The sequence below is a fragment of the Orcinus orca genome, chromosome 1 (assembly GCF_937001465.1).
Source record: "Orcinus orca chromosome 1, mOrcOrc1.1, whole genome shotgun sequence".
Lineage (NCBI taxonomy): Eukaryota > Metazoa > Chordata > Mammalia > Artiodactyla > Delphinidae > Orcinus > Orcinus orca.
This window is the reverse complement of record NC_064559.1, coordinates 196,084,254-196,105,351: the sequence shown is the minus strand read 5'-3', so window position 1 is coordinate 196,105,351 and position 21,098 is coordinate 196,084,254. Positions and strand designations below refer to the sequence as shown.

Here is a 21,098-nt window from a genome sequence, read left to right as displayed (position 1 = left end):
CCAAGATCCAAGCTTGCAGAGGCCCATGTGCCAGCCGGCAACGTTTCAACCCAGGCAGCCGCTGCCCAGGCCTTCCTTGGGGTGTGTCCCCCACTTCCTGTGGCCCAGGGCCTGCCTCGCCTGGCAGCACTAACGCAGATCTGGAATTCATGCTGCCATTCCAGCTGCTGTTACGAGGCTGGTTCCCTCCCTGACCAAGAGCAATTTCACTTCAAAGGCCCTGGCCTTCGCAGTCCCAGCCAAATCCTTGAAAGCACGTCTTTTTGTTTTTTCCCCTTTAAACATGTTGGGGGAGAACAGATGATGCTCTCTGTTTGAGACCAATACAGTAATTATGTTGGACAAGCTCTCAGAACTGACTTCAGGGGGAATTCAGACAGTCTCATGAATGGCAAAGTGTGAACACATGGCACGAGAAGAGCCACTGCGTCACTGGTGCCCGTGGACGGAGCCCGTTTGGCAGCAGGATACACGTCTTTGGGAAACGTGGTCTTGCCTCCGCTGGGGGAGACACAGCCAGGGCTTAGTCCAGTAATGAGTTGGTGCAGGTCCCAATTCTAAAGGGAGAACAATGTCACCAAGAAAAGGCCAGACAGGGCTTCCCTGGTGGTGCAGTGGTTAAGAATCCGTCTGCCAATGGAGGGGACACGGGCTCGGGCCCTGGTCTGGGAAGATCCCACATGCCGCGGAGCAGCTAAGCCCGTGTGCCACAATTACCGAGCCTGCGCTCTGGAGCCCGCGAGCCACAACTACTGAAGCCTAGAGCCCGTGCTCCGCAACAAGAGAAGCCACCGCAATGAGAAGCCCGTGCACTGCAACGAAGAGAGGCCCCCGCTCGTCGCAACTAGAGAAAGCCCACGTGCAGCAATGAAGACCCAACCCGGCCAAAAATAATCAATAAAGAAATAAATAATAATAATAATTAAAAAGGCCAGACAACTCCTGGCAAGTTACAAAGATGACTTGATTCACAAGACCAATTCTGCAACCTCTTCCCAAAACCTAATGAGGCTCAGCAAAGATACCTAACTCTTACCATATGAACAAATGTCACTAACTTGTCAGAAACACATGCATTTTTTAAAAGTGCTGAATGTGATATGGTTGGCAGTACACTGCAATCATGTGATAAAGAGGGTCCTGTGGCTTATCTGTTGGGGAAGTTCCCGGAAGCACAAGAAATACCTGTTCCATGTACCCTACTCTTGAAAAATATTATTCACTAAATCTCAAGAAGTAAATAAAGAATATAAAACATGATTCTCAGATCAGAGAGTAGCCTGAAGCACTGGCCGCAGTCTTCTGCGTTGCCCGGTGCCTGCACAGCCCGGCCTCTGAGGCTCACGGCACCTGTTCCTGATGTTCTTGGCAATGACAATCAAAACATTGGAAGCTGCCCCTCTGGGGCAGAACCTGCCTATCACAAAGACATAAATCTTCAATATGCATTCCAAACGCGTTCCAAATTCCTTTCAACATGACCCTGCAAATAAACACAGAATCAAGGCACCTTACTGTTTGGCCATTAGCTTCACTTTCCTTATGGGCCAAGAGGAAATACTTATATAACAGAATAATCAAACACACCTGTCCAGCCATCATTTTAACTCCAACGGCTTCCAGCATAACGTACGTCCTAAAGTTCTCAGGGAGGGGGTTCCAGGCAGCTTGGCTATGCAGTTACAAGACCTCTTTTTGAAGACTTGTGGGAAAGATTCCACAGCGTTTCGTCACAAAGGCTGAAGTCTAATTACAAAGAATCACGAAGTATTTTACCCCAACAGCGTTTATTATTGCATGATCCTCAGTGTGGGAGGGTGAACAAGGCAGCAAATACTGCTCTGTTCGAAGAGATAATTTGGAAACCAAGACAAAGCAAAGCTAAGCAACTTTGCTTAGTTAAAGGTAAATGGTGAGATTATCTGTAACACAGGTGACCCAACTTCTCAAACTAGCCCTTTCAACACTCGCCTACACAAGTATGTGCTATCTGAACAGCTAGCAGACTCCTCAGCCCAATTAACTCAAAAGCCAGATCTGAAAAAAACCCACAAATGTTTCGTATGTATGAGATGGAGGCGTTGTTTTCTACATCTCTCTACTACTTTTTTTTTTTGCGGGGGGGGGGCTATGTTGGGTCTTCGTTGCTGTGCGCGGGCTTCCTCTAGTTACGGCAAGCGGGGACTACTCTTCATCGCGGTGCACAGGCTTCTCATTGCGGTGGCTTCTCTTGTTGCGGAGCTCGGGCTCTAGGCGCGTGGGCTTCAGTAGTTGTGGCGCACGGGCTTAGTTGCTCCGCGGCATGTGGGGGTCTTCCCGGACCAGGGCTCGAACCCGTGTCCCCTCTTGGCAGGCAGACCCTTAACCACTGCACCAAGTCTCCCTACTAGACTTGGCTCTCAGGACTTGGCACAAAGCCGTTACTCAGTGAAGTATGTGAAACAAAGTGTTACCATTTTACAAATGTCTGTAATCTGTATTTTAGTGAATAAAGGATTCCACTCATGTCGATAATCAAATCCCCAGCCAATATTGGTATCTATGCATTGCCTGGATTTTGGGGGGTGGTAAATGGCTAGCTTTCAGAATCAGAAATACAGTTGTGACAAAACCCTGCACCTGGGGCGGGGATGCACAGGCCATAGGCAAAGGGGTAAGAATCTCCTTAAAATGAAAATGCTGGTTGTTCATGAGACTGAACTCTATTCACAGTCCCCTGTAACACTGAACAAGCTGAACATCCAAATGCCAGAGAGAAAGCATGTGACACTCCTGCGTGATTCTATAACAGGAAAGGCAGGCTTCAATGCTCATTTCACCTTAGCAGTTTGTTCAGACAGAGATAACACCCTTTGGGTATTTAAAACAGGTTATTCAACCCTAGCATTCACTTCAAGTATTAACCAGGGTCTGATCAAGAAGCCCATGACCACACAGACCAACCAAATGGACATTTAAAGTAATAAAAAACTTGCTCTGGATTATGATGCCACAGAAACAAACATACATTTCTTTTAAATTGGGCAGAATGGTAACTGTAATTCTACACAATAAAGTTCATTAATACACAGATACTTATTGCCCCCAAGGAATGAAGACATCCCAACGGCGACCTATGTTTGAGGTGATGGCAACAATTCGTAGCAGAATGGCATGTTGTACACATCAGATTGGGGGTGAGGAATGGACAGAAATACAATGGGGATGGGGGGCAGGGGTGACTTCAAGCTTCGTTTTACCTTCCACAGAAGACTGTCTTTAAAAAACAAAACCACATGCATAAGAAACCTGACGGGAAGAGTCTCTGCACCTTGGTGCGGTCAAAGTCAAGGAGACAATTGATCTCCATCTATTAATACAGACAAGGCAAGAATTGATTTTAGGTTACATGTTGTACCTGTTTTCCCCGTACAAAGTGGTGAGGGCCACTAAATACACGTATACATGACTGTGTAACTCTGCCGACTGACCGTGGGCGGGAGAGGGCCCAGCCCAAGGCTTCCCAACAGGGGCGGCTTGCACATGCAGATTTAGTGGGTCTCAGGCCTGAAAACGTGCATTTCTTTCTTTTTTTTTTTTTTTTTTGTAGTACACGGTGCCTCTCACTGTTGTGGCCTCTCCCGTTGCGGAACACAGGCTCCGGACGCGCAGGCTCAGCGGCCATGGCTCACGGGCCCAGCCGCTCCGCGGCACGTGGGATCTTCCCGGACCGGGGCATGAACCCGTGTCCCCTGCATCGGCAGGCGGACTCTCAACCACTGCGCCACCAGGGAAGCCCGAAAACGTGCATTTCTAATACAGCTTCGCAGTGCTGCTGGTACTGTGGGGCCACAGACGTCACTCTGAGCAGTGCAGTGCTGGTAGCACACGGTTAAGTCGTGGGGGCAGGAGACAGAACTGCTCGAGCATCACCTGCTCACACAGGGCCCACCCCGCTCCCACCACCTGTGCAAATCAATAAGGGAGCCAGTACTGGGTCATCAGCCTGAAAGACCTACCACAGGCTGTTATTTTGTACCACTGCATGAGGAAAAAAGAGACTCAGGTTACACATTTTAAAGCTGTTATTAACAGCAAACTGGGGAAATACATCAGATTTCTGGGTGACTACTGACATGCTTATGTCAATCCCCAGAAAGAAACTTCTCTGGACAAACAGCTTCTTTACAGGGAGGAGGAAGCAGCTGCATCACGTACTAAGTGAACTTGCACACAAGTCTTTACCCTTGGAAAGTAGTAGTTGCTTGGCATGTTATTATTTTATGTTCAGGTCCATTGGGGGGCGGGGGACTGCAGGTGTTGGGATCTAAAAATGAGGATTAGCTCACGACCTGGACCTCAAGTCCTTCCTTTCCTTTTGCTGACCTAAGGGTGGGGCCCACAGGTTCCTAGAATGGGTTGTGAGGGTCCTGTGTGCAGTGCACTCTCCCACACAGACTCATTAAACACCCCCTGCCTCCCCAGGGGGTACAGACTGAAGACACTGCAAACACAGAGGGGTAACTCAGGTAAGAAGTTGTAATCTTACCAAAAAGCCATAATTATTCTGATAAAAAGATCTATTCAAAGGGGATGCTGCCAAGGTTACTGGTCCTCAAATTGAAGCCTGACACCCCCATCCGGTATTTCAGTTTAAATTTTCAGAAAAGGGAGGGGTTAAAAAAAAAAAAAAAAAGCCCAGCAAAACCCAGGGCTAAATAAAGTGTTAGCAAAAGAGACGCCTGAGTCAGCATCTCGGCCGAAAAGTTGTACATACGTACTCAGAGGAAACAGTGAAACAAACTCCAGTCTTAATTCCTTTGAAAATCCTCCGATATTCTAACGAATCCTGCTTTGGTCACGTGTTGCTAACCAACAATCCTGAGCTGATGACAGGGCACACTCCACGTGAACATTTATTTTTCATTTTTGAACAATGTGATCTAAAAGATCCTTTCTGGGTGTTTCGGAAGAATGCTTTCAAAACAAGAGAAGTGAGATCCAAGAAATGGCGGACTTGGAGGATGGGCAGAAGAAACTTTATATAAGAATCGTGTTAGTTTCCAAATGTATTTCAGGCCATTTTACTCTTCAGATAAGGTGGTCAGACTTCTCAAAAGTGCAAGGTGTATTTGATTTCCCACTTTTTAATAACAGTAAAACTGGAGGATGCTATGACATGTAATACATTCGCCATCCTTTCTGAAATGCATGGAAATAAAAAGCCTTTGAAGACACCAGTGAGACACAATCCCTTGGCTCATTGCAGGAGACACGCAGGTGCACCCTCCTTTCCCAGCACCAAGTCAGAGACCAGCGGGCAGGATGTGAGGCAGGTGCACTGGAGCCGACACGGAGAGGAATCTACTCTGAAGACACTTTTCCACAATTACGGCAAGTTCTTCACTTTCATGCTTTATTGAAAGTAAAATATGAATCAAAGACAGGTATTGGTAAGCAGGTTATGTCTCTAAAGAATTACTTTTAGTTCAGAGCAGAATGTTGTCCCATCTACTGTGATACAAATCCTTTATGGACCAATGCATCTGGTATGAAACTCAAGCAAGGAAATATAACAGAACTTTTATTCCCTCCCGTGCCTATAAATCTCATATGTAAACATGATTTACTGATACTGCTACTAAACTTTTTCAGTCTTTACTTGCCCATTCCCCCCCCACCCCCCTTAAATATAAAATTTGAAACATTTCCTTCAAGTCTGATGGCCTTCAGTGCAATCTGCTTTATCTGACATAAGGCATTTGGGGACAGTCACTTTTGAATGGTTTTCTGCCTTGCGGAGGAGTCATGTAATGGTTTAATTCTTAAATCCACTTTTTCTGTAATGCCCTAACATGTCAAACTCCTCTTCCTTTCTGGTCATTTCTTAGCAGTCAGCAAATGTTCAAAAAGATTAATGTCCAAGAAGACCAGTACCTGGGAAAAGAAACACATGTGGAGGTACAGTTGTGAACTGCAAGGTAAGAGTTCATATATTCCATTTGCCAAGAACGCATCACCAACAGGGAATATCCAACTTAATAAATGAGCACAGAAGCCTTTTGACGTTGAAGGGTAAGAGAAAGTATCAGCAGACTCCAGGTTTTCCGCTAAAGCACCTTCCTGTTGAGAGCCGTGCGGCTGTTAGTTGTCTTCACACAAGTTCATCGCATTTTACTCATGCTTTCATTTGATGGCCATTTTGCATAAATAAATTTTTTGCTTTATTTGTTTTGTTTTAACCACATCAGGAGTTTCTGTGTAGTGGGAACGTGTAGACAAAAAGCCGCACTGAGAGGGAGGCTTTATTTAGGCCAGTAGCATGGCTCACTTGTTCGCTTTAGCAAAGAAACCCCGGTATTCGATTCAACCTCATTCTTGGGCAAAGTTGCAACCTGTCACGGACCTCTGGACTAGGACACATAGAATCAAACTGGCAACAGTTAAATCTGTAAATGTCAAAGGTCTGGATTCGACTATGTGCACAACTATAGTGGCCAAGATGTAGTAGAAGGCACTGCCGTTTATCCATTTAAAGTAATAATCCAAAAAATGCCTAATTCTAAATAGATCGATGAAACCTTTTCACTGAACCTAATATAATTCAGCAGATTCTTCTCCTCTAATTCTTATCAGTTACATACAAACTGTTTTGCTCTAAGATGGGACTGACAGGAGGAATTTGAAAAGGTTAAGTATAAAAATCAAAATGCCACCAGCTAATTCCCCAACTGCCCCCCCCGAAATGAGAAAGAAAAAGCAGAATGGACATCTGGAAGTAGATACGTCTATCACACAGGCCCTATTTGAGGCCTGAGGCCTGAGTGCTGATACAGATAATGAAGAAGCTTGAATAAAAAATGCATTTAACTAAAATTAATTTCAGTCATGAGACTCAGATTGAATTAAATTTTAAAATCAAATCATAGGCTTCACTTTAATAGAAAATTAGAGTATGACTCTGACATTCATGAACAAAACGTGACAAATGTAACTTACCTTTAAACCCTTCTTCTGGCATACACACTGGAAGGAAAAAAACAGAATTCCAAATTGAAAAGATTGTCACTACCGACAGTAATAAGTTCACTTCAATGCCTAAAGACGAAAAGTTTAAAATAACTTTTAATTACCTTATTCACCAATAAACATTACCTTTGAAGTTATAGATAATAATCAAATGAAAATCTTTCTCTTTGTTTTTATTTTATCAAAGCAATACATATGCATCACTCAAAAGACAAATACTGGGAGAACAAGGGTTATAACTGGAGCCAACATTCTGCATGATGAGGGGAGGGGCTGGAGAAAACCATGCGGCCATCGCCCTCTCTCCCCCTCCGCCTCCCATTCCCACACTCTAGAAGGAACCACTTTCAGCCCTTGCAGCCACTTCTGGTATTTAACCTCTGTATTTCTAAATAACATGCTTATATTGCTAATTCATAATTTTAGATACTATCTAATAATTTCACGGAAAGAAAAATTTAGTTCTTCTCCCACCTCTTACATACCACCTGCCCCCGGAACCCATCCTCCTGAAAGTGACATTTTTTGCTAAGCTAATCTCCAATGTTTACATTATTTTTTATTCCATAATACTGCTCACAGTTGAACTCCCTGGTGTACCTTGGTTATAGTTCCTGTCTGGTATGACTTTGTCTTTCTGGGGTTGGTAACTGCTGCATTATTTATGTGTTTCATTTTCTCTGTACTATCTCCAATTCAAGTGTAAACTCTGAAAGAGCTGTAAACCTCAAGACAGCCATCTATCACTTCCACTGTTCCCAGGGGACATCCTTTGCCAAAGCCTGCATCCCACTGCTCCAATCTGGATCGGGTGTGCTCAGCACCTGCTGCAGAGCTTCCGTCCTGGAATTTCCCCCTCACCAGCTTCTAGGGCATCTATTCCTATGCTGGATCCATGTTTTTGGGTTCCACTGTTTTCTTTTTTTTTTTCTTTTTTTTTTTGTGGTACGCGGGCCTCTCACTGTTGTGGCCTCTCCCGTTGCGGAGCACAGGCTCCGGACGCGCAGGCTCAGCGGCCATGGCTCACGGGCCCAGCCGCTGCGCGGCATGTGGGATCTTCCCGGACCGGGGCACGAACCCGCGTCCCCTGCATCGGCAGGCGGACTCTCAACCACTGCGCCACCAGGGAAGCCCTGTTGACTTCTTTCTTGATTTACTCTCTCATTTAACAGAGCACACCCTCCCAGAGTATCTCAGCAAACGGTGTGTGTGAGAAATTTGAGGTCTTACATTCAAAGAGCCATCAAGTGTGAAGTTAAAATAAAGTCTGTCTAGTTACAGAATTCTAGATTCAAACTCACTCTTCCTCAGAATCTTGTGGGCACTGGTCCATTAGTTTGTCTTCCTGACTCTTCATCCTGTGAATGTGGTTTTTCCTTCCATACCTCTAGATGCTTTTCGGGTCTTCTTATCCCTAGATTTATACTTTATTGTACCAGGCCCTTGGTGCACCCATTTTTAATTTTCATGAATTATTTTCTATTCTCTGAATGTTCCTTACACATAGACTATTTTGCTCTTTCTCTCGTATTGTTTATAGTTAATTTTTAAGCTTTCTTATTCTTCCTGTGTTGTCTATTTTCTCTGGGCTCCTTTTTTTTCTGTCTGTTGACTGACGTCTTTTGGTTTCATGCTCTTTGCTCAACTGTCTGGTGCTCTCTAGCTGTCCATTTCCACCTATTTAAGTGTGAGGTACTAAACAGATGTCTAAAAACTGTTCGGTGGGCAGTGGTGGGCTTAACCCAAGGGTACCTGGGAGATGAAACACTCTTTAAAAATATATGTAGGCTGTTTTCTTGAATTGCCCGTTTCCCCAGAGGATCATCCCTTCCCTCGACTATGGGAGGTAAGGGATGGGCTGCCAGTATTTGAAGAAAGAGCTGGTGGGTGATCTCCCTGTTTGGTAGGTAATGGGCCTCATTATCACCCTTCTAGGTTAATTTCTTCAAAGAGCTGAAACACAAACTCTACAGGTTGAGAAGAGGCAGTGACATGAGGGAAGGGCTGTGAGGATCTGCAAGGTAGTGAGCTAACTGCTTCTTATACAGCTTCCAACCAGCCTTTAGGTTTAGACCTCACTCTTACGCTCAAAGGCACCTAGGGCATCCAATTCCTCTGTACCTGTCTGAGGTTCTGCAATTTGAATTAGCTTTGCTTTTTGTTGACCTCTTTCACCTGCAGGCTTACATTCATTTGTTTCCTATGGTAAATTAGTACTGTTTTTCTCCACTTTCTAAATTTTCATAGATATCGTTCTTACTAAGATCTTTTCAGAGCAATAATGTAAGATTCTACCTTAACATGTAGAAGCTCTGTTCAAGTTTAAAAGTAAAAGCACTGTAGACGAAAGCATCAGTAACTATAATCCCACCTTCCTTTAACAAGTTCCTCAACAAATTCCCAAAACAAGTTGGTCTTTACCTTGCATGACATCATCCATTGCAGCATAATCTGCAATTGGTTCATCAGCCTAGAAAACAAATGAAAACAATTCAAAACCACAAGGGAGGGGAAGCCAGTAGGAGGATAACGTCCCACCCACCTCACACGAAAGGCTGGTCCCGAGCCCACCAGTGTGTTGCTCCAAGACACAAATACAAACACTGTCCAGTGGAAAACAGGGTTCAAACCAGAGCTGGCAATGTCCAGGATTAACAAAGGATGCCTTGTCAATGGTGGGTCTAGACTCAATACCCTGATAACCGCACAGACTGCACATTGGATGTGGCACTGTATTCCTGCTCCTCAAATACCTTTAGATGCAGAAAGGTTCAGATACCCTGAGTTACTAAACACTGATCTAACTGATATGACTTAAGGTGCCAGTGATGACAGCGTGAGTTGGCAGAAATCAAGTCCGAATGGTCCTCTAAAAATGCCAATTAGGTTAAAAATACATTTTCATCCCGCCTCAACATCAAGCAACAAATGCCCACGTCCTTGTTAAGGCAGAAGCCAGCACTGAGTCTGAGCTTGCGGTGGGATTAGCTGCAAGGGCCAAGAGGACAATGTCCAAGATGGACTCTAGCTGCCCATCTGAAGTACAAACGCTTTAATTACACAGGCTGTTGCTAGGATTTTACACGGCGTCCTTAGGATTCAGCAAACCAAAGAGGCTTTCAAAATAATTCCACAGAACCTACAGTTCCAAGAAAAGCGAACAGGAAGGGGGTAGGTAGCAGGATGAGGGGTGTGTGTGTGTGTGTGTAGGGGTAGATATGGGCCTGCATCATCATTTCCAGGGGGTAGGTAGCAGGATGAGGGGGGGTGTGTGTGTGTGTGTGGAGGGGTGTGTGTGTGTAGGGGTAGATATGGGTCTGCATGACCACTTCCAGGGCCTAACTTTATCTGACCAGAATTGAGGCTCTATGGTATGAAAAACATATTTCACAGTTCAAAACCTGAAAAATATTCCATCACATCATGCAGGGGGCATGCTTCTAGCCATAAAGAAACAAAAGAGGCAAAGGAAAGTGACAAAATCAGGCCCTGAGGGAAGGCAGGATTGGTCTAAAGAGGCTGGTTGAATGATTCTTCTTCTGTGACAAAGTCTCAGAAGCCCCTACTTTCTAAAACACACCTACCTCTCCTAAATCCATTCTCCCCAAAGCCAATTTCCATACCCTGGACAAGAATCCCATTAAGCCAACCAAAAGTATTTTGACTATTGTGTCCAAGACTTGTGTCTTATGTCCGTTTCCTGTACTTATGAGGAAAGGTGGAGATGCTTTAGTAGTAGAAATATGGTTAAGTAATTTGCTGATCCAAAAGTTACGGAGGAGGTTAAATCTAGATTATTTTAAACAAGAATTATTAAAACCCCACAAGACCCAATGATGTTGTGACCTCCTCTAAGTCTCTCATGGCTCATCCAGAGATGGAGAATGTAGAGGCCAGCAAAACTCTCACAGCAGAAGCTTCTTACCACACCCTGCCGAGAACCTGAGGTAACTGTAACCACCGCTGCACGCAGTTTACACATGAGAATCCCTCAGGTAAAGAGCTGTTACCTACCTTTAACAAAATGACAGATTCGGGAATGACGCCAAGGGTTCCGAGGGTGGCACAGTCATCACTTAAAATCTTTCCATCAATTGACAGATTCTGGTCAAAAGGAGCAACTGAAAATGCATGCATGATCTGTGCCAATATAAAGGAAACAAAGTTTGTGTAAAGCTAAACACTGAGACTTATACCCTATTTGAAGAAATAATGCATAGATTCTGAGGGCAAAATAAAAGACTTCAGAATACAAAAGACACAACAGTTTACAGTCAGCTCGCTTGCTAAATTCCTATTGAGACTCTAATCCCAATACATCTGAGAACATTCTTAGGAGGCCTGATAGAGAATTAGGAGACAATTATACCCACAGGACCTTGTCTTCTGCATCTTACCACCTCTCCACGGGCTGGGGTGCGGAGAAAACAAAGGAGCAGAAGGTGGGGCTGGGCTGACAGCTCCTCTGGTAATAAGGCTTGAGCAAGGCCGTCACTGTCACTCCTATCATGCCCAGGTTCCACATCGTTTTAACAACCAAGTCAATTCCAAATTCTTTCATAAGACCATCTCTAAATTAACCAGAAGGCTATCTGGACTCTTCTCGTTTTGATCCCCTTAGTGAGCAGCCGGACTACAAAATTCAGCCATTGGGCCTGTCACATATTCTTAGACCGAGTCTTGCCTCTAGGAACCAGAATATGAATTTCTTAAGGGTAGGGGCCATATACTCCAGCCCAGTTCTAACCAAGTCTTAAAAGTTGAATACATTCAGAAAGACTATTGTGCATAATACTTAAATATTGTTTTCAAATTCAGAAAAATTTTTTATCACGTCCAGGGAGTAAATACCAGTGCGAAGTAAGGAGGAGTTGGGGTCAGAGAGGCACACATAGGTACCCTTCAATGATACATTCTAATTCTTCACTTGGGTGTATTCTAGAGTATTCATTTTATTATGCCGCATAACTGAGTGCCATACTCCTTGAATATGTTCCATTACATGTATCTCATTACACCAATATCCATGTTACAGGGAAACCATTCTACCCTTTTATGCACTCTATTCCTCTACTCTTTGAAAAATCTGGAAAGACAAAACAAGCAGCCCTGAACCAACTGTGTATATAATTGGGCCCAAGAGCTTTCCAGCTGGGAAGACTGTGACCAGAAAAGTGATTTTAATAATAGTACACAGGTAAATAACAACAGGGATAACAACACTGGCCTCCTCCCTAACTGTTAGGCCAGGTTCATAATTGGACTTCTCAAAAGGATATCAGGCTCTCAGAAGCAAGCAGACTGATTAAACAGGGATCTGTAGCTACAGTGCAGTGACATCATCAATGATCTGTGTATGAAGCAATGAGCCTATTTCTGGTACATGAGAAGTACTGACGGGACAGTTCTACCGAAGGCAGCCCAGCACACGGGCATCAGGCAGAGGCAACAGCCCCAGTCAGTAAATATGACCCATGAAGAAGAAAGCACAGTTACAGAGGAAGTGTCTGATACCAACTTAATGTGGGCAATGTCACAGCTGCATGACTGTAGGAATGCTAGTTCACACGCCTAAGTGGGGTGCACAGGGTCTTTGCACCACCACACAACATTGGACCAACCGCAAATACCTCTAGACACGAGTTCCATCTCTGAGGGGTGGAGGCTCATACTTTATATTTTGAGTGCACAGACAAGGACATTTCAATTCATTCAACAACTCATGAAGATTTATCACACCATGTGTTGACTACCGTGCTAGGTACTGGAAATATAAAGTGAATAATCCCACCCCGGAGAGGTCGAGAGGACAAAACCAAGCAGTGAAGATGGTGGCAGAAAGTACACATTGCTCCTAGTGGAGCACACAGAAAGGAGCAGTTAGCTGTGTGGCTGAAGGCCAAGACAGGTTTTGCAGAAAAGATGTTGTGAAAGATGAACAGTGCTTACTAGTGAGGAGAAAACGGTATTTCAGAATGAGGGAACAGGCCAAAGGCATGGAGGCCTGTGCCCTGTATAATAATAATTCATAAACCGTAAGTGCTAAGAGAATGCTTCAGAAGAATTAACATTCTATAGGTCTGTTTAACAAGCGGGTGCAGCATTGTGGATCTGTGGGGCATAAAAGGAACAATGAAAACTCTGTTCCTACAAGGTGAGCAGCTCCATGCTGCTTGCCATGGGGGTGTGAGTGTGTGGCTGAAATAAGGAAATGCAATAAGCAAAGTGAAATAAGGAAAATTCCCTCCTTTCTAAAGCAAGCAATACTACCCACTCAAAACCTCTCTTTGGGAAAATGGAATAAGACAATTAAACACCAAGCATATTCCGAGAAAGGAGATGGATAAATTGTACTTTATGGCCTCATAGGTGGATGAATTAAGCAACTATAAATGGGTGTAGTTGCCATCCTATTAACTTGGAAATGTAGTATACCCTAGAGGACAGGCTCCATGAAACATAAAAAAAAATGCACTACATGCTTAAAAAGTCACCCACCACCACTGGCTGAGGCTCACATGCATGCCCACCACAAGCTCTAACAGTGCTCAGGCTGCTGGGCAAAAAGGTCCCATCTAGTGGGAGCTTTCGAAGCTACCACCACGGATCACTGAAGGGAAATTACACTTCACTGCCCTTTCTTTGGACTGTTTAGATCACAGTGGTCCTCGAAGCCAGGACGGGAAATGAGAGGAGGGACACGGCAAAGGAGCCATCCAAGGAGAGCACGTTTGGGGGCTGTCCTGTGAACAGCTGCTGCCTTCTAGCAACTCATTTGTGCAGGTAACATGCTCACAGACAGAGGTTATTTCTGCTGACTTTTGATTTATTCTTTAAAAAGGGTAGTCCACAATAAAAAGCAGCACAGGCTTTGAAAATGTCTTTATCCACAGGGGCTCTTTTTGTAATTTAAAGGTTTTGAATGTTCGAGGTTTACCACTGACAGGCAGAACGCCGGTGATAGAAACAAGCTTTCTCAGATGTAAAAGCTACAATAACAGAGTAAAGCTATCAGGCCAACACATTTATTTTCAGAGCCATGGGTTCAACCAAGGGAAATACTGTTCCCGGGACAATCTGGAACACATCACACCCTCAAAGGAAGCCTATACTTTTGCCTCAATTACAACGATAAGTATCAGCAGCGAGGGAAAATGCAGAACCAGTAAACCAGGCCGCATGAAAGCAGCAGAGAGGGAAATTCGGTCAACTTCTGGGATCCGTATCAGTGACTAAAACAGATAAGAGGCCAGATTTTTTTTCATGTACATCTTGAATTTATCAGCCTCTTTTTCCTGGGTTTTGAGATGTCCCATTGGCATGCTCATTTATAGTACTTTAGTATTGCTACCAGGAAACAACAGTATCGTGAGGCATTTTCATAATGCATCCACTGTGTTGATGTGCAAAAGCAATGGAGGGGGCGGGGGGGATAGAGTGGGAAGGATCTAAAATGAACCTCCAAAAAGAACCACCTCAACACGTAACAAGTTAAATGGCTCTCAACATTTCTCATTATTATTGGAAAGCTACTCAGAACCTGCTCAAGTTTTCAGAATCCCCAAAATACTTTTCATCTTCACAGAAAGATTCTTGGCTAATTTTGAAAACTTTGAAACTCTTTCTAAAGAAAGAGTTATTTTAATTTGGTGACCCTGCAAGCATTATTCTAAACTCAAAAAAGCCCTCTCTCAATGGCCTAATACTTAGGTGCAAAGCAGAAACTCGGGAAGGTCCTCCAAGTTCAGAGCATAATTAAACAAAAGCTATATTCTCCTCACCTGAATTTTCAATTCTTTTAATGTTTGATTAGCAGAAACAAGAAGAGCTTTTTCACCACGAACTTTCCTATGTCGCATACTCCGCCGAATAACTTGCTTTTGGTAGGCTATATAATTTTGATGGGATATCTTTTGCCGCTTTGTTCCTCCATTGCTCTATAATAAAGATCCGAAAAAAAAGAAAGCACTGAAATTACCCACACTGTGACCCGTGCTCATAAAGTTCATCAGGCAAGCAAAAGCAATTTATTTATCAGACTGTTAACCATTTGAAATTCAATATCAACAGTGAATAGGAACTCGCTGGAGGTTCTTAGTAGGCTCAGACATAACTGAAAAAATTAAACGACAAAATACACTTCTAACTGCATATAAGCTCCAGGATTTTAAAATGTATGTATTATAAAAAGGAGATTTAAAAGCAAAATAAGTTTGACCTTAGAAAGACACAATTATGATAAACCGAAAAATTTTTAAGATTATTAAATTTAATCCAGTCAGTGTCAGAAGGGAAAGAAAGGGGTGCGGAGGCAGGATAACTGTTCTGGATAACAGTCTAAACTGATACAAAACAATGCATATCTTAATTGTATGCTGGTTTGAGGAGGGAACATTGCTTCAGACACATTTGGGGTAGATGAAGAAATCTGAGGTTGGGTAAACACGACACTGTCTTTACTGATAAGCTGGTTTAAGAACTTGGAGGTGGAATGCCATGATGTGCACAATTTACCTAAAGATGGTTCAGCAAAAAGTACAGGCATACATATGGGTATATACTATATATTGTACCAGTCTTTTATAGATGAGAACCAAGTATCTTTCTACAATACTCCAATAAATGCCTCATCAAAAGGTTAACAGTCAAGATTATTCTGCTAACCAGGACAGGGAATGAATGAAACAAGATTTTTAAAATAATCTTTTCCCCTGGTTTAATTAAATCTGGATGAGGTAACCCCCAGGCTCTGCCTCTGGTTTCCGAAGCTGTCACTGAGTGTCAGGTGTGCATAATCAGAGCGGTTTAGGGGTCATTATGGACACAGATGCCACCCACGCATCACCAATGGAGCTCCAGAGATTTACAAAGCAGAGAGGATCAGGGGGTAAACAGAAGAGCATTTGCTCAGGGTGATAGGCCACTGGCTAGGTGCTACACAACGCTGGATTCAGCTCTAGCTGTGCATCTGAAGAGGCACACAGGTGATTCTAACATAAGAAACAAGGTGGGAATTAAAAAAAAAAATTCATGACACATTTTTCTCAATCTCAACTATTCAAGAAAAGGTGAAATTGGACCTAAATTTCACAATTAGGAATATAAGGGAAAATATCTACAACCTAAAATTTTACTTCAGAAATATAAAACACAACCAAATAACAAAGCCCTGAACATTAAGCAAGATATATTTTTTAATGGGTCTAAAAGCCTTTCCCAGAATTTCTTTTAAATCCATAGAATTTAAATTGAACTTATCTGACGAAAAGCAATCCACTGGTTTTAGAAGGCTTTCAATTACCTAAGTAATATCCAATACTGGGTACATTATTAACCTAAATTGTAGATAAGGTCAAAGTCAAAGGAACTGGGTTGATCTAGCTTAGAGAAAAGAGGAAAGGGGATTTGTTCATTTCCATTAAGGACAAATAGAAATGCATCATTTTATATTACAGGGATTTAAAACAGCAATTACAGAAGCTTTGTATTGAGATAGTGCAACGTATTACAAAGAAAAGATTTGAGGAGGCCGACATTCTGAAAACTCTTGACATTCTTCTGGGACCAACTACTCTTTTCAAAACGGAAGGTTACACCTTTTTTGCAAGACAAAAATGTTTAAAACATTCTAGAGTATACAACAATGAGAAGGAAGACAAAAGAAAGTACAAAAAATAATTATGTCATAAAAAACAATGTTCCGCAACAAATATTCTCTATCGTATTTATAAAAGTGAAATCTGTTGTCATCTGCATCTGAGGAACAGAACAGCAATTTAAAAATTGCTGTGGGTATGACAATAATAGGTAAAACCAGACATTAAAACAGTTGAAGTTTCCCAAAAATCGAAATCACTTGAAAACGTTTTTAAAAGTTTTCTAAATAACTCTGAGGCTGAAAAGTAAAGCTTGAAATGACAGAAATAAGGACAGTAAGAACACAGATATATATCTAGCTTTAGAAACTTATTTACAAAGTTTACCAGAAGAATAGGGATTCCCAACTGATTATTACACCATACTCCCACTAATAAACAAACTACAATAAACTACCATGGTACTGCCGGCCAAGCAAATGAAAGAGGATGGAGTCCTAAATCAGGATGGACACAGACACTTCTATTTAAAATATATCAATGGAAAAAGCAAATACACTAGCTTGTAGATCTGACTTGAAAAATGGACTGTAAAGGAGATGGGAACATAAAACAAGTCGACAACAAACAAGGTTTGTTATGTTTGCAAACTCCTATTCAAGAGACATATTACTTAACTCAATAATCTCAAAAACCATCCCAAGGAACAGAAGGCATACATGTACATAAATTTTAATGAGGGCATTATTTATTATAGGAAAATATCCCCACAAAACTGAAAAACCTACATCCCTATAAAATGTATGGATTTGGTTAGCACTGGGACAAGGGGGCCCTCCAATGCTGAGGGACTGAAACACAAATTTGGGAGGAGTGGCTGATCACGGTCAGCAGCGCCTGACTTTGTTCTTCCAAAGGTGTTTTAAAATCAACAAATGCTGACATATCTCTTTATGCCAGTTGGGAAGCTACAAGTAACATTTTCCTCAGGGAGACCAAGATTCAAGTCAAGAGTGCTTTTCAGACTTTCTTAATCACAGTTGAAAATGAAGTAACAGTATCAGTGTGTATACACAGAGAGGCCAAGAAACCCAGATAATCTCTGCTCTGTAACAGATACAGCAGATGGCCATTTTATCACTTTCATTCCTTCAGGGAGGATGCTAACCATAATCCGACTACACTATTTTTTAGCAGTAAAGAAAGAACACAAATATCTCTAATTAGTTAATTAAAGCTAAACTCTAATTAGAGTAGAAATTCCATGAATTTAAGGTAAATCTAGAATATCCTGGTGTATAATGGTCTGACTTTTTGAGAAGCTAAACTTATCTACATCATATATCAACCAAACATATGCCCACATTATTTCCTGTTCTTGACATTTTTCTCCAACATCACTGTGAACATGCAGGATATAATCAAGCAACCAAATAAAAGGGGGTAGAAATACCATAACAAAACACACAGTATAATAGGTAATTTTAATAGAAGAAAAATGAAAGACTAATGCCGATTCTAGTCATTTGCCTAACATGTAAGAGACCCGAAAGTCTCTTCTATAAACTCCAATATTATAAAGGCTACTGTGTGTTTTCCTTGTAGTCAGGGAATCTGAGTTTAATAATTTTTTCATACACAAAGATTCCATGATTAAGCAACAAGCCAAGATATGGGTCAGTTTAAGTTTTCTTTCCAGGTAAAAAGTGAATCATTTCAGTATATTTTAGCCTTTCTGGCTTAATAGCACATAGTAACTCTAGAGTAATGTAACCCATGGCTTTTCGTGAGAAATCAGGGCAGCTACAGCACGCTACCCAATGCAGGAAAGCGGGAAAATAAGGGGTCCTGAGAACCGACATCCTGCATAGGCTACGCAGAGATGTCCAAGAGCTTAGAGTGACTGCTCTCAGCACAGCAAAAGGTGTAACAATGAAGAGCAGCGTCAACACATACTTGATTAAAATCTGGATCTTTTTCTCCATCCAGTTTAGCTTCTTCCTTATCCTCCTCTGTTTCAGAACTACTCACATTTAGCTCTGGAGCTGAATCCTTCATCACCTGAATGTGTCAGGAAAAGACAGAAAAGTAGGTCAGACCGTAGGAAGGCGAGCTATGGAGGCTGTGGGGCTTTTTAAATTTTTTTTTTTAAATACATTTATTTATCTATCTTTGGTTGCGTTGGGTCCTCGTTGCTGCATGCGGGCTTTCTCTAGTTGTGGCGAACGGGGGCTACTCTTTGTTTCAGTGCGCGGGCTTCTCATTATGGTGGCTTCTCTTTGTTGGGGAGAACAGGCTCTAGGCACGTGGGCTTCAGTAGTTGTGGCACGCGGGCTCTGGAGTTGTGGCTCGCGTGCTCTGGAGCGCAGGCTCAGTAGTTGTGGCACACGGGCTTAGTTGCTCTGTAGCATGTGGGATCTTCCCAGACTAGGGCTCCAACCCGTGTCCCCTGCATTGGCAGGCAGATTCTCAACCACTGTGCCACCAGGGAAGCCCAGCTGTGGGGCTTTGACGGGCCACCTTTATCAAGAGGAAGCACACCTTTTTCAATGGTGGGGTAATAGATCAGATAGAGGATCAAGACTCAAGGGCTCTCTCTCTCTCTTTTCTGTGCTCTTTTAACGTTAGTTCTTATCCTATGATTTATTCTTGTATTTAATGTGTTTGCCATAACTGTAAGCAGTCTCTGCAGAACAGTTACCAGATTTTACAATGATGTTATTTTGTAGAAGTTCAAAATTGCTCTACATTTTCCCTAGTACACTGATCGTCCAGCCTTTTCAAGTTCAGACAGGAGTCCCAATGCTCCTTGAGACTGAGAAAATGAAGGATGGATGAAATACTGCTATCAAACTAAAAAATAATAATAAAACTTTACCTGAATTGGATACTATTTTGTACTAGATACCAATATATACATGCACTAATAGGTACAAAAGATATAAGAAAATTCTACGGGAAAAATTGAGACATTTTTACTCAACTTCATTTTCTCAGCAAATTAGGAAATGAGGCCTTAATTCAACTTGTGAAGCAAAACCCTAGACCATTAGAGCATAATTTGTAAGTTACCCTTCTAAAATAATGTGTTTGGTAACTATCATCAAATAAAACACATTCTATTTTGTCTTTAATTCCCAAAACCTTGGAATCAAATTAACAAGATGTCCAGAGATATAGGTCAGGATCTACCTAAGAGCCATTCCCAATATAGTGAAAATGCCCCAAAAACAATCCACAGCAACACCCCTGCTCCCAAATTATACCCAAATCTGTCTACTTCACCTACCCTTTAATAGATAAAAAAAAATGCAAGAGGCTCTAAACTGGCCGTCCTTCTTTCCGTTATGCCCTTACCAACTCCAAACACAATGGCCAGGGTGACTTTTTGAAAGCATAAATGAGAACACACCATGACCTCTCTTGAAACTCCAGTGGCTTACATCTACACTTAGACTAAGATCCCAAATCCTTGGTGTGATGTATAAAGGCCGATAAATTTTGATCCCTCATCACCTATCACTTTCCCTACTTGGAAGAAACTTCTCTCTAGACCAGTGCTGTCCACTGTGGTAGCCAGAGGTGACACATGGCTATTTAAATTAAAGTGAATTAAAAACTCAGTTCCTCAAGTCACCCTAGACACATTTCAGTGCTCCACAGTCAAATGCGGCTAATGGCTACGGTGTAGATACAGAACATCTCCATCACTGCAGAAAGCTCCACTGGGCAGCGCTGCTCTAGATACGACTTACTCTGTTGCTTGAGCACATTAGGCTTACGGTTTTGCCTGCACTACACGTCACAGGCTGACTCTCTGACAGTTAATGCTTAGGTAAAACAACTCCTCCTCTGACGCACCTTTCATACCCATGCCCTATCTAACAATGCACCTCCGCCCCTATCCGTCTCTCGCTTTACTCTGCTAGATTTCCTTCAAAGTACTTGTTCTTGTCTGAAATTATCTTATGAATTTATGGGCTTATTCTTGATCTACCTCACTAGGTACAAATATTCTTGACGGTAGGTAACTTTTCTCTCTTCTGCACCACCTGTATCCCCAGCACCAAGACCATTCCTAGCACACAGCTGACACTCAATCAATATTTGTGTTTCGCTTAATAACTGACTAGATCCACATAAATCACATAACTATTCCTTTTCAGTTCTAGTCCAATGGCTCCGCCTGCACAATCCCCTCCCACCAAAAAAAAAATAAGGCAACCCTAGGCCATCCTCAGTGAAAATCCAACAGCAAGTCAAAAGGCAAGCTTGATCATTACTAGGCACGACCACAAGAGGGACTGGTACCTTCTTATTATCCACGACTTTATGGACGTAGATGGTGGCTTGAGTGTATTCACGCAGGTCCCTCTGCTGTTGACACAATAACCCTTCTCTACATTCTGGACAGAGTTCTTTAAAAAAAAAAAAAAAAATAGCAGTGGTTGAGGAATTACTGTCAAAGAATGAAAGATCTAAAAGAACATATCA

At 42.4% G+C, this 21,098-nt stretch overlaps 1 protein-coding gene across 9 annotated transcripts in view; it reads right to left on the bottom strand.

The window, feature by feature from the left end:
• Window positions 1–3,019: 3,019 nt before the first annotated feature.
• Window positions 3,020–21,098, bottom strand: part of USP48 (ubiquitin specific peptidase 48) — a 69,846-nt gene continuing 51,767 nt past the window's right edge. For 8 of the 9 annotated variants that reach the window (XM_049709406.1, XM_033433199.2, XM_033433198.2 and 5 more), the window contains 7 exons: window positions 20,916–21,022; window positions 18,561–18,665; window positions 14,790–14,945; window positions 11,023–11,148; window positions 9,430–9,478; window positions 6,979–7,005; window positions 5,374–5,916 (listed from right to left, as the gene is read on the bottom strand). In XM_049709406.1, coding sequence (XP_049565363.1) covers window positions 5,894–5,916; window positions 6,979–7,005; window positions 9,430–9,478; window positions 11,023–11,148; window positions 14,790–14,945; window positions 18,561–18,665; window positions 20,916–21,022 — 593 coding nt within the window. In that variant the 3' untranslated portion in view covers window positions 5,374–5,893. Of the gene's footprint in view, window positions 5,917–6,978; window positions 7,006–9,429; window positions 9,479–11,022; window positions 11,149–14,789; window positions 14,946–18,560; window positions 18,666–20,915; window positions 21,023–21,098 lie in introns of all 9 variants that reach the window. The other variant, XM_033433200.2, reaches the window with a different exon arrangement.